The 14,514-nt window shown below is 36.4% G+C and overlaps 2 protein-coding genes and 1 gene segment (V, D, J or C); 1 reads left to right on the top strand and 2 right to left on the bottom strand.

Annotated features, from left to right (window-relative positions):
- LOC125258304 overlaps positions 1-14,514 on the top strand; it is a 725,453-nt gene that overhangs the window by 491,169 nt on the left and 219,770 nt on the right.
- LOC125258325 overlaps positions 1-14,514 on the bottom strand; it is a 116,476-nt gene that overhangs the window by 100,271 nt on the left and 1,691 nt on the right.
- On the bottom strand, positions 2,644-13,539 carry zgc:113176 (uncharacterized protein LOC554708 homolog). 4 transcript variants are annotated; one of them, XM_048175213.1, is made up of 14 exons: positions 13,292-13,538; positions 12,795-12,922; positions 11,983-12,001; positions 11,839-11,858; positions 11,587-11,717; positions 10,820-10,940; positions 10,303-10,463; positions 8,888-9,041; positions 8,709-8,789; positions 8,270-8,440; positions 5,220-5,282; positions 4,981-5,040; positions 4,583-4,648; positions 2,644-3,420 (listed from the first exon to the last, which is right to left on the bottom strand). In XM_048175213.1, exons 4-14 carry the CDS (start codon positions 11,849-11,851, stop codon positions 3,239-3,241), a joined length of 1,203 nt encoding a protein of 400 aa, XP_048031170.1. In that variant the 5' UTR covers positions 11,852-11,858; positions 11,983-12,001; positions 12,795-12,922; positions 13,292-13,538; the 3' UTR covers positions 2,644-3,238. The 4 variants fall into 4 exon arrangements, with proteins under 4 accessions (XP_048031170.1, XP_048031171.1, XP_048031172.1 ...); XM_048175214.1 differs by having other exon boundaries at positions 11,839-12,001; positions 13,292-13,539; XM_048175215.1 differs by lacking the exon at positions 12,795-12,922 and having other exon boundaries at positions 13,292-13,539.

The following is a 14,514-nucleotide window of genomic DNA, read 5'->3' as shown; positions in this document are numbered from 1 at the left end:
ATATTTTTTTTGTAGCAGAAGGTTACGGAAGTGCATTCTGTTGTGGGCGGGGTTTGCGAGTTCTCATGTTTTAGCTAAAATATCTTAAATAAACCAACATATTTACATTTTCTTAACGTAGAAAATTTAGATACAGTGTAATTAATAGTTTGGCTGAACTAGATATTTGATATATCCACTAGATATATCTTTTTAAAACCCTAATTTACAACCCTACTTTGCAAACCAGAAAAACTACAACTGTAGTGCTGATTTGTATCAAGCTGTATTGCGTAGCTATAGGGAATTGTAGTTTTTAAAACATTAGTGTTTTTCTTAGAATTGGAGGTTGTAAATAGTGAGTTGAGAGTACAATGATGACTTTAGGGGGATTGTAAACACATCTATGTAATCAGATTTTAAATGTCTATTTTTTAAATGAGTTAAAATTAATTTTAACCATACTTGTTCTCAAGTATACAGTGATCCAAGTTGTTGACTATATTCACATGATAACTGAGGACAAGAGCTCTCTATAACAGTTGGTCCCATGTCTGTAGCCCCTTTTATTGCTTAATTATAAGCCTTCAAACATGCACCAAGTTGATGTTTCAAAGGTCAGTATTTCAAAACAGGAGCCATGTAGAATCTTCATACTTATTTTTGTTACTCTCCAGGTCAAGACCTTTCTAACAATGTATTTGGTTTAGCTCTACAACAAAGTTTTAATTTTCTCATTTCACGTACACAAGCCATCTCGGGTGTAGTTTTAGAGAGCACTTTGAAGGCCCAATAGGCATAGCATATATAAAATTATGCTTTTTATTTGTTTGTTTGTTTCTGACTGTGTAAACAGATTTACGACCCCGGAACATGAGGAAGAGGACCCCCCCCCCCCCAAACACACACACACACACACACACACACACACACACACACTGCATTTCTGTTTAGGACACACATGGTTTATATACATAGGCTATCTATTTATGTTAATGCTGCTATAATGGTTAAAAAACATACCAATAAGGAATAAGACTATCTTCTACATAGTCATTTCATCTTGTAGGCTACTTGTAGACTATTATTAGGGCTATTGGAAGTCAAAATCAAGAGTAGGCTACATTATACATGGGCCATTCCACCCAATGGGTGACATTTGCTTGTTTTATCTCATCAAAATTAAGCATATTTTTTCAACATTGTATCTAATACTATTTATATTTAACTATTCAAAATGTGTATTGGTCAATCTCAAGCAACTATATATTAGTTTTTACAAGGTTTCAAAGCATAAGATGTATGCATGTTTTCTCAGTCCTGTTACCAAAACTCATGTTTAAAAGCATTTCAATTAATTCCTTTGAATTCAGCTAAAGAAAGTGTTTTTTTTTTTTTATAGAAATGGTTGGTTATTTGTTCAAATAATTGATATTTGTGACTAAAAATCACTTTATATTAAGGCAAGGTGTATTTTTTAATAAAAACATGCCAAAACATTTGTTCATTTAAAAGCAGACAGAACCCTCAAGTTTATCATTAAATAATGTAATTTCTGGCCCTCTTCGGTGACCGAAAAATGTTATATTTTTAAATGTTAAAAATTGTACAGTTATCAGAATAAGATGACACTTTTGTCGCATTAGCAATATGAACACACACACACAAAAAATCAAGGACATGATTCGGACATGTTAAAGGGTCGTAAAAAAAAAAATAGTCACACTTACCTTCTTTTTGATCAAAAATTACCGACATAGGAAATGAATGGGAAATTTCCTCCCCACACACACATATATGAACTGGTGTGACTATAACACAGAGCAAGTTTATGCAAATGTCTGAAATAAAATCAAATTCAGTCACAAAGCAGTAAAAAAAAAAAAAAAAAGAACAGCAAGAAAGAGGTTACACTCTAAAAAATCGAGTACAAAACAGAAACACTCAAACACACACTCACTTACACACATTCAGACAAACACACACACCATTATACACACACAAATGAACCAGTGTGGCTGTAACAATATAGTAAAATTGAGCCAAAACTCAAATAAGAAGATGATATCAGATCAGACCCAGATTTATTAAGCCGTTATAAAACACACCTGTTCATTTTTGTTATATTTTTATTTACTTTTGATGTTATGTGTGACAAAATGTCACCCTCTGTGTTCAGGTTTGACTGTTGTAAAATGAATGCAAAAACCAACTTTAAATCAACATTTCAGTCCAAAAAATATCTAAACCTTGACAAAGAGCAGTCTTTGAGAATGTCTAAGTATAAATCCAAATGCAAAATTTAATAAAAATAATTATTTGTCTACAAACAAGAGAATTTATAAGCCACTTTATATAGAATTATATAGGAATATTGCTTTAATTGAAAAATAAATAAAATATTAGGAAAAAATTATGCATCATTTTCAATGGGGAAAAATAGCTAATAAAAAAAAAATTGTATAAATATTGCATAGTATCATAAAACACACTCAATTTTATATAATAATCAAAAATATATTACACATTGGTTTTCCTGAAAAACAAAAAAGTAACTTTTAAAGGCTTCGGTCACTTTTGACCGTAAAGAAGGCAAGTGTGACTCCTAAACAAAGAGGGCCAGAGGGTTAACAATTGTATAAATGATGGACCAAACAAAACTGATAAAAACAGTTTAACTTTATTTTTCAAGAAAAAATTAGTAACAGAATAAACACTTGGTAACAGGAATGTGTCCATGTGTGTGTGCATGTGAACACATTTATGCACGAGGCACAGCAGCATAACTTCATTGATTATTTCAATCTCCAGACACTACAGGACTGGTCAGGATCAGCAGCACTTTGAATTGAAAGGTAGTCCATATCCACGTGGAACACGCCCGGTCCTCCCACGCAAAACCTGACAAACTTTAGTTTGAAAATCATAATACTGTGACCCACTGTTTTGCTAACACCCGGAGCCCTGCTGAACCAATGATGAAAAAGAAAGGGATCAGATTTCTTCTTACAAGTGAAGTTTGATCATTACAATACATTAGCAGCAAGGTTCATAAAAGTATATTTTAATGAAAAAGATGAAAACACTTAATACATTTTAAAACACGTATGCATGTATTATGTAAGAGTGCGCGCATGTGTGCGTGTGTGTGTGTATTTGTAGGGATGGGGGCCATCAAAGTAAAAACAACTAAAAACAAGTAACAAGATGCATCTTACAATGCAGTAAGTAGCACATTTTCTAAAACTGATGCAGTGGTTCAGGGTGTTTGCATAGTGTTTTGACACTGGCAGTGAAGGCACATGCTCTTTTTAAAACCACATGCAGTATGTGACCATGATTGGCACACTGTGCACTGTGACCATGAACGCCACTTCTTTGTAGCGTTCTTCTTCTTGTCATCGAAATGGACCCGGCAGACACAGCACAAATTGCCTCCATCTACCAAAGGAAAAACAAATATTTTGGAAGTCAAGCCAGTTAGTTGAAATCATACTTATCACCATATTCAAAGCAACATCTCATAGGCAGCTTATTCATTTGTAACTGTTGCCAAATGAAAATGTGGGTATTGCACATCAATTCATCTCAGATCTTGCTGACGCTCAATCATTGGATACATGCAGGTCAACAAATAAGGGTTTCATTTCAGAAATGGATGTAAATCAAACCTGAGATGGAGGGGTAACTCAATTTTAATTTCAAAAATCTCATCCCCAATTTTGTTCTTCAGCTGCTTCCAGAGCTCAACTTCACATTGATGCAGGTTTATTACTAATTGTAAGGCCATAACTCATACAGTCGTAAGTCAGCCTGCTGTAGCCACCCATAGGCTTGTACACGGGTACAAGCTCGGGCGTACCGGATAACACGTCAGCAGCGTCATTGTGGAGTCGTGAACGCGGATTGACAACAGACCCGGAAGAGAAGACAATGCTGAATAAAGTCGTAGTTTTTGTTATTTTTGGACCAAAATGTATTTTCGATGCTTCAAAAACTTCTAACTAACCCACTGATGTCACATGGACTACTTTGATGATGCTTTTATTAGCTTTCTGGACATGGACAGTATACCATACATACATTTTCAATGGAGGGACAGAAAGCTCTCGGACTAAATCTAAAATATCTTAAACTGTGTTCTGAAGATGAACGGAGGTCTTACGGGTTTGGAACGACATGAGGGTGAGTCATTAATGACATAATTTTCATTTTTGGGTGAACTAACCCTTTAAAAAGCAATTGTTGGTGAGCTCACCACCTCTCTCTGTGTTTGTATTGTAAAGAAATGTACTGGACAACAACCTTTGCACTCTCAAGATGTTTTTATACTTCAGAGTTTGGAAAAAGGCTGTTTATGTATCCTGCACATTCTGCCAGGAAACTGCCCTTTGAAAGACTTAAAAGTGAATCTAGTTAAATGCCGTTATATCCAAAATGCTTCTGTTCCCATATCTGTTCTTATTGTAGTATTGCAATATGTTGAAACTGTATTTTTAATCCATGCTGCTGCTAGTCTTGGCCAGGTCTACTATGAGGAAGAGCTCATTCGTCTCAATTGGACTTCCTGGTAAATAAAAATAACCACAATGTGTAAAGATACCTTTATCTGCAGTCATCACAATAGCTACAGTAGTAGTGGCCGTTTCTGAGGACTGTTCTTCTGGACCTGAAGTACATAAAATACAACAACTTTCTTAATACAAATTTTGAATGTTAATTACAAATTCATAATTATTTCATAATTATTTTCATCTAAATCTCAACAGCCAATTCAAGTGTAAAATGATCAGAATGCCAACCTTATATATGTCGTTTAATGTCACCTGGATAAATATTGTATCCATAAATTATAATTTTCAAACAAGTGAGCTTTTCTCTTTTTTCCAAATGTCAGTGGCAGACCTCTCAGAACAGTAGTTTTAATTAAGCTCGAACTTAAGCAATACCAAAAACTGATTTGTAGCATTTAGCAAATTGTATTATGAACACAAGAAATACCGTTTTCAAACATGGCCTCAAATATTTCTTCCACCGACGTCTGGGTGCCATCTGCTGTGTCTGTTGATTTGAACACAATAAACCATCACACAAAGGTGAAAAAATTAAATCAAAAGATGAAATTATTTAATGTATAAAGCGGTCAAATGTGCTTTGTAATGACCACAGTTACACATCTAGTAAACTATGCTTCTTGAGATGAACGTTATATATTTAAACAAAATAAAAACTCAGCATACCTTCTGCATCCATGTGTTCCGACATTCCCTCTGCCATGTTAGTGGGGTTGCATTGTGCTGCATCTGTTTGATTGTACAGCAGTATCAATGAAGTAAAGTAATTTGCAGGAATTAAATACATAGAAACTGTGCTGCATTATAACGAAACTGAGAAATAGCGTCAGATCCTTTACACACTGTCAAAGACACATACAGAATCTATAAACTGAATCTGTTTCAATTCAATTTTATTTATATAGCACCAATTCATAAAAGTTCTCAGTACTTTTCAAACAGAGTAGGTATAGACCACTCTTTATAGTATTATTACAGGATTAGTTCACTTTCAAATTAAATTTTCCTTATAATTTACTCACCCCCATGTCAAAGATGTTCATGTCCTTTCTTCAGTCGAAAAGAAATGAAGGTTTTTGATGAAAACATTCCAGGATTATTCTCCTTATAGTGGACTTCAATGGCCTCCAAACGGTTGAAGGTCAAAATTAGTTTCAGTACAACTTCAAAGGGCTTTAAACGATACCAGACGAGGAATAAGGGTCTTATCTAGAGAAACAATTGGTCAATTTTTGAAAAAATGACAACTGTATATATGCTTTATAAACATAATGATCACCTCGAAGGTGCTTCCACCAGACCGCCTTCTGTATTCTTCAAAAAGCTTATGCTGAATGTCCTACATCTTCCCTATTCTACTTACGGAACAAAAGCAGCACCAGTTCCGTTTTTTCGATAATTTGGGCACCATTGAAGTCCACTATATGGAGAAAAATCCTGGAATGTTTTCATCAAAAACCTTAATTTCTTTTTGACTGAAGAAAGACATTAACATCTTGGAAGACATGAGGGTGAAAACATTATCAGGAAAAGTTTAATTTAAAATTGAACTAATCCTTTAACAAAAGACCCAACAATTCCCACCATGAGCAAGCACTAGGTGACAGAGGCAAGGAAAATCTTCCTTTTAAGAGGCAGAAACCTCAAGCAGAACCATGGCTCAGGGTGGGTGGCCATTCACCTCAACCGGTAAGGGTGAAGCCCAGCACTATACAAAGACTCGCATGTAGGCCTGTATTATTCTTTACTTGAAGGGTTAGTTCACCCAAAAATGAAAGTGCTGTCATTAATCACTCACCCTCATGTCATTCCACACCTGCAAGACCTTTGTTCATCTTTGGAACACAAATTAAGATATAACACAAATAACACTCCCTTTTTCAATGCCCAGAAAGCTACTAAAACATATTTAAAACAGTTCAAGTGACTACAGTGCGTCACGGAATAGAAGGCAGCAGACAGGCAAGTAGAAATAATAGTTTATTGCACAAGTTGGATATGACACGAGGGACAGATGGCTGACAGAAGGCAGGAAACAAATAGGGACCACAAGTAAGTAACTCAGGGTCGCAGAGCTTGTCTTAGACGTTGTGGTACACATAGACGAGACCAGACAAGGGAATGCAGGAGAAGGGAATCTTTATAGAGGGTATGCATCGATGTCACTTTCCTGCCGGAACGCGCTCCCTCAGCTGGACTGAGTGGCAAAAGAACCTGCTGCATGACTGGATTTAATAGGGGAAACCGAGAAAACACGAATTACTCTAAAGGTTGGACTAGAAAGTGTTCCTTATGACATGTCAAAAAAAACCTAATCCATGGATATTGACATGCAGTCAGGAATCGTGTTTCCTGACATTTATATGTGCCTGATTTCGACGCTGGAAAAACACAAAGCAAATCTGCCTGTGAATTTTATAACCACAATATAGGTATGGTTAAAATCCATGTAATCTCTTATATCAATGTTATATATATCATCATATTGTCCAGTCCTAAAACATATAATTTTATAGTATAGTTTTTGTCAGTGTTGTTTATTTAAAAACACCCAATTATGCAGAATACAAGATGGAAAATATGTAATTGACGAGTTGTCAACACAATATATGCAGTATAATTTTACAAACAATTTGACAAAATTCTAACTGAAAATCCATGTTTCTCTGCTGGAGTCCAGCTGTTTCTGTAAATTGCAGTGATCCATTTGCTTCTTTTTTCTGTAGCTTTCAGCACTCAGGTTGTGTGTCAAAGCTCTTTCCCGTTTTGGATGCGTTTTGTGTGTTTTTTGCGGCATTCACGCCGAAAACCAATGCTGCCACTCAGTCTTTGTGCCACTCAGTGGGCGTAATCGCAGTCGTAATGGTTGACGGTGACATTACATGCATACCCTCTATACGGAGTACAGGTGATGATGTGCAGGTGCAGGGAATCCATGTAATAAGGTGATGAGCTGACTGAGTGCAGGTGTGGTTAAGGAGGGATACAGCGAAATGTAGCGCGGGGAAGGTGACTGAGCTGGTGGCTAACACAGTGTTTCAACCTTATTATAAAGCGACGAGAATACTTTGTGTGCCAAAAAAAACAAAATAACGACTTTATTCAACAATATCTAGTGATGGACGAATTCAAAACACTGCTTCATGAAGCTTCGAAGCTTTACGAATCTTTTGTTTCAAATCAGTGGTTCAGAGCGTGTATCAAACTGCAAAAGTCACGTGAACTATTGAAGTTTCAAAACACTTATGACGTAACAAGGCCTCGTTTACTGAAATCATGTGACTTTGGCGCTCCGAACCACTGATTCGAAACAAAAGATTCGTAAAGCTGCATGAAGCAGTGTTTTGAAATCGCCCATCACTAGATATTGTTGGATAAAGTTGTTTTTTTGGCACACAAAAGTATTCTCGTCACTTCATAACATTAAGGTTGCACATCTACAGTCACATGACTTTTTTTAAATATGTCTTTAGTAGCTTTCTGGGCATCTGAAAGTGTTAATTATCTTGCTGTCAATGCAGGCCTCACTGAGCCATCAGATTTCATCAAAAATATCTTAATTTGTGTTCTGAAAATGAACGAAGGTCTTACAGGTGTGGAACGACATGAGGGTGCATAATTTTCATTTTTGGGTGAATTAACCCAAACTTGTTTCCCCACAATGCACAAAGCCAAATCACAAGTGGAGAAACACAACCACTGGTAATGTCACTTACTTATTTCAAATGAGATCTCCTCAGCAGCGTTTAAAATGGCTTCCAGTTGGTTTCTATCATAAAAGGAAGGCTTCTTAAGCGTAAGGCTGTTGGGCAGTCCAGTAACTGTTATGTTTAGGCCCTGATTCACCAGGGACTGGTAGGGCAGCCTTCCAGTACCTCCGGCCTCCTCTGAAAGACAAGGGCAAACACATGCATGCACACGTTACACAATGTTACTCAGTTGGACAACTATGACTCTCCCATCTAGTTGATAGCCAGTGTACAGGGTGCAAACAGTAATTTTAGTAAGGTGTCAATTGGTTGTCTATTGGTTGTGGGCACATTAGTTAAATAATTTACTCATTTGATAATGCCATGGATTCATGAAGGTATATTAAGTTATCAAGATAAGCAGTTAGTTTACATCAGTCTTAAATGTATTTGAACATATGCTTACTATATTTTTGGTTGAAAAGATCTTGGACTTTTCCTACCAGCACACCGACTTTAGTACTGGGTTTTGCGGCTGAGGAGCTGGCTACAGATGTAACAACAGACAACAATTAATTTCATAAAACTGTATTATGTATATTTGCACTATTACTATTACTTTGTCAATTTTTATATAACTAATACCTTTGAAATGCAGTGCAAAGTTGTTGACCGTGTCCGTTTTGTCTAGAAAATCAGTGGCCCCTTTGCTGCTTACTTCGTATACTTCTAAGCTGGAACGTTGGCGGTCAAAAGATAATATGGCCGTCTCCACACCCAAATCCTCAAGCTTAGACACCTTTTCAATATTTAGATAAACAAGACAACCACAAAAATTTTAAATTGATTATACACAAGACAACCTACTTTTAAAAATCTAACACACACTAAAGAAACATCTAAAGAAACAGGGCTCAGCAACATATGAAAACAGTGTTGTCACACGTAGCAAATAAGTGGTCAGGGTTACATTAACTACTCATAGTTTTCAGTCACGTGACTGTAGCGGAGCCCTGGAGGGCAAAACAGCCATGTACTGCAGCACAAGCCTGTCAATTTTCCATCTTAAAAACAAAAATATGTGAACGAGATTCAAGTTTTGGCCACTTGTGATCAAAATACAGTGATTTCAAAAAAACTACCGTGAAAACACTAGGGTGGGTTTTACCAATAAGGATTAAATTAGTTAAAACTAATCATGAAGGATTTGTTGATCTGGGTTTTTACTTTAAATCGAGATGTGTTGCACCACTTAATTTTAAACACAGATTAACTACACAGAAAGACCGTTAGAGTTAAAGGGCTGATCAAGCAGAATAGACAGAAGGTGAACCGATGCCAGGCTAATCAACCAATCTTTAAAGTGCTACATCCTTAAATGTACTAAAATGGTAATATTAAAAGATTAAATTCAGTTTAACCCTTTTTGATGATGAATACTATACAGGCAAGCAGATGGCCCCAGATTATGACCGCAATGCGTTTTTTTTATTATGGTTTTCGATGGAAAAAACGCTTAATGAGAAACGTTGTGTTGCATTAATCAATTAGGTATATATTGAATCTGGTCTTTTAATATCAGTCTTACTACAAACCTGGTAAAAATGACTGGCGGTTACATGGAGGAAAGCCTCGTTTGCCCGCCAGGGGGGCGTTCCCCTCAGGGCGTGACATCACGTGAAAACTATCAATACATAAGCTGTGTTTACATTGAGTCCTATATCCAACTAATAATTTGACTCTCAGCCATTTGTGACTACTAATGCTTAAATTTACCACCTTGATCTGAATAGACTAGCCCAACCAGTAGGAATTTAGTTTGAGAGGGTGGTATGAGCCTTTGACAATTTCTTCAGTGTAAGATTATTTGATGTCATAGCCCTGTAAACAAAAATCAGCTGGAATATTTAATTGGGATGAATTTGTTTGAAATGAGAAAATCTACAGATGAACAATCCAGTTGTCTGTCACGTGTGCTCACATCACAATTGCTGTCGATCATCTTCCCATCTAATACTATAATACCACTAGTGCCTAGCAAATGAAGCCTCTTTCCAAACCTCTAACTTTAGCTTCTTCAGGTGCATTTTAATTCGGGCATCTCTCATTTCAGGGCTAAGGGCCTGTCCAGATGCCCTCAGTGCTGCTGCCTCTTCACTGTATTTCTTTTTTGCATCTTCCCCCAATGTGGCCCACCTACCCTTGATGTCATTCATTGTGCCTGAGGAAAAAATAGATGCACAGAAAACATAACACTTTAGAGTCAGCATCTCTTTTTTAAAGTAAATTCATACAACAACAATCTGTCCAACACACTGGTTTACTTGGCTTGTAAACCCATTTCTCTGTAACAACTCTGTAAAAACAAGATAACGTGTAAAGATGGCCTGATGATTCTTTAAGACACACTGCAGTCTTAATCTGATGAATGCAACTTGAGTGAGTGAAGTACTTGCCAAATACTATTTTGAAAATCTGTTTCACGACCCCTGTAAACCCCTGATGTAAACGGGGCAACTATGTAAAACAACAAACCATTTAGTATAACAAAAGCATCCGTTAAATATTGTCTCTCACCTTTGTTTGACAGTACGTCTCTACAAAAGAGATTATATGGGGAAAGTTCTCTAACATGTACTTTGGCCTTTGATGGCCGAGGCTCAGAAGAAGCTTTCCTTTTGTAATTACCAATCCAGTTCTGAAATAGAAAAACAAAAAATAATGAAAAAGAGTATTACACCAATTAAACTAAATGTTAAAGGTGCTAAAGAGGATGTTTTGTTTTATACATTTTTGCAATATTACTTGAAACTGTCTTTACTAACTGATAAAAGACTATTTATTAGGTGCACTGAAAGGAATAATATTAATATACATCATCTGTGCACGAGGTAGGGCCTTAAAAACATCAGCCAATCGTTTACACGATGATTGGCCCTCTGGCTTGTCATGGCCCACTGCCATGACGTTCCTTGTGCGAGACGTGCGCAGCTGCGCACTCCAGTAACTTTCCACACTCCACAGGCGGTAACAACTGCAGATTATGAGTTACCTGCGGTGAGTCCAACATAATGAATCCAACAACATGATACAGCAAATGCCGGTGGTAAACACTCGTGTTCCAATATGAGTGTTTATGATTTTTGGGAGGCGTTCCTTTGAAGGAGGGGGGCTGTTCTTACGCATGCGCTCATTTCAAAAACTCAGTAACAGTTTTTGGTTTCTCAGTCGCCGAAGAGATCCTCTTTAGCACCTTTAATGAAACACTTAATTTATACAGGCAGTACAGCAGAATGATACATTTGACATGTTGATTGTTAGTGTGGCACTAAAGTAAACCTTACTTCTATGACACTGGTGTCCAAACCCGTAGCCGATGCCGCTCTGGGAATCAATTCTGACCCAACTCGGGTCATGCCATCTTTAAAAAATGTTTTCAGAGTTTCTTTCTGTTCGTCATTAATGCAAGTTCTCTCTTGTTGAATAATAAAAAAGAAAGAAAACGCTAGTCAGTAATAAATCAGTAATAAATAAGACAGCGTTACAGATCATACCATCACACTTGCCTAATGCTTTTAGCAACAGTAAGGGCTTACCTCTCTGGGCCATCTTCAACCTAAAACATAAACAGAGAGAAACTTGCACAAGATAGATTTGTGAATGGGCTCTCTAAACAGCCCAAAACAAAATTTGGATTGTTCAACAGACATAGAGCATGGAAATAAATAAAACAAACTTACCACACACTGGAAATTGATGCTGTAGAGGGAGACAAAAAAGTTAGGTAAAGAGATATTAATGTTATGCAGGCAGACAGATAGATAGACAGCTAAGCAGACAGACGGGCAGACCTGTGCCTTTGGGTTTTATTTTTCAAGTTCAATGTTGAGGACAGCAATAAATGTGACATACAGACACCACAGAATATTTACTTCTAATAGATTGCCAGTGTTCGTCTTTTACATAAATCAATTTAATTGTAAGGTTCCTCATGTGTCAAACCCACAGAACTTTATCTTACATTCTATTCAAGATCCCAGGGTTTCCAAACAGCCATAAAATACGTCTTGGGTTTGACTATTCCACTCAATATGACTATAATATACGTTAGCTTCAGTGAAACGTTAACTAGTGTTACACCTGAAAATAAACAGGGAAAATATCACAAAAGATGATGAGTGATATTTTTGATGGCGTTTAGTCGTATGATTTTCATGTTAAAGATACCACTCATATTCACATACAGGTTGGTCACGCAAAAAATTATCTAACTTAAACCTTTCTCACTCTTTTCAAAACATGAATAGTGGCGTACACTCTTACAAAACTCGTAAACAGTTACAAAACAGTATGAAACAGAATACAAAATATATAAACGCCTTTTAGGTTTTCCACATGGCGAAAACCATATTACCCAACCATGCCTTAGGCCCAACTACCATGTGCTCTGCGCATAAACACGCACGAACACACTTAGTAAGAAAATAGTAAAAGTTTTACTATTATATACTCGTTTTCTAAATGCATTATATTAACTTTATTGATCCTTTACCTGAGAATAAACAGGGAAAATGATAAGAAGAGATGAATGATGCTCTCAGTGATGGCGTTTACTCGTATGAGCCAAGTCTCGCGATCTCACTTCATAACGTTCACTCGCATGGAGAAACTCTCGCGATACTGTGTGAAAGAGCGTGACATAAGCAAAGCAATCGATCTCAGATTAACGAATCGATCTCAGACTAACGACTCTATTATAAACATTACATAATAAAACAATTAAACAATAATGTTGAACTATTAAACTAAATTACCCCATTAGACACGTAAAACATGCTAATTAGCAACGTTAATGCTCACATAAAGCAAGTAATGTAATATATAACACGATTATCTCATGTAAGGATAGGTTAATAAAGTATATAACAAACACAATTGCAACACGGTTATCTCATGTAAGTTACGCCACCTTAAAACACATTTTCTGTATTGTTTTCGATTATTGACTAATTAATTACAGTTTAAATGCTCGGTTTTATCATGTCTTACCTGAAAAATATCAACCGGCGGGAAATACCGCAACGATGCCGCGTCATCCAGTGAACTTCCGATCTGATTGGATCTGGAATCGTCTCTTGTATTTGTATCGGTGATTAACCATGTAGATGGATGATAACAGCCATCTGAGCCTACCAGTAGGCGCAGCAGGCCCCTTCTGGCCCATATCTATGAGCTGATAACCACTGATAACGCCCATTCAATCGAGTGATAACATTCGAAGCGGGTGCTTCAGTAGGTACTTATTTTGAACAAGTAATTACTTCACTACTACATATCTTCTGTATAGTATGTGTGTGTGAGTGTGTGAAATATGAATGTAATCTGGACATACTACATTTATCATGATGTCATTATCATGTGATCTTCAGTTGTGTCGCTTCACTGTCATTCACAAATCCTCTCCCGTGGCCTCATGGGATAGTAAAGTTCCCATCAGATGCACACTTCAGAATCTCACCGGATGTAGTAGATCATCCGGTACTTTTCACCTGTTCTTTTATAAATACTGTGAATTCACACACACTTCTTCTGTCACACACTGTTTTTGACTTACTAAGTATGTGATTTTGGATGCAGTCTTAAAGGAAATGTGTGTAACTCAATTATGTAAAAGACATGTGACCCTCTAGTGGTGAAGTATGGAAGTGCAATTAAAGGGATTGATTTTCCTACAGCAAATACAGTTTTTTTTACAATCACTTTGCTACTATTTTCAGAACCTTGATGTCATTTTTCAAAACTCTAGACACAAAACTCAAAACAGTTATCACTTGTAACACAGGCTGTCTAATGTTCAAAACATTGCATTGTGCATTCACATCTTTGAATAAATCTTGCACTTGCACAATCATTGGTTCAAAACACAAATTTACTGTGAAATACCATTGAAACATAACTATAGATCACCCACACACAAGCAACCGATAGTTTCACTGTGTCATTGTTCCTACAATCATTAAATATTGTAGAACAAAATAGGTGATACAGGTTTCAATATGGTACTACATGTACAGTAAATACATCTCTGTAAAAGTACTGCAGAGAAAATACTACAGACACAGTGGAATCATTGAACAAAGATTGTAATATATTGATGCAAAACACTACAGTACAATCACAACATAGCTTTATTTGAATCAAAGCAAAAATAATTAGCTATGAAATAGAAAAGAAAACATCAAATGCAGTGTTCCTCAACTTGCTTGTACTGT

This window comes from Megalobrama amblycephala, linkage group LG22 (assembly GCF_018812025.1).
Source record: "Megalobrama amblycephala isolate DHTTF-2021 linkage group LG22, ASM1881202v1, whole genome shotgun sequence".
Classification (NCBI taxonomy): Eukaryota; Metazoa; Chordata; class Actinopteri; order Cypriniformes; family Xenocyprididae; genus Megalobrama; species Megalobrama amblycephala.
The sequence above is the reverse complement of the archived record's forward strand: the minus strand, read 5'-3'. Positions and strand labels throughout refer to the sequence as shown.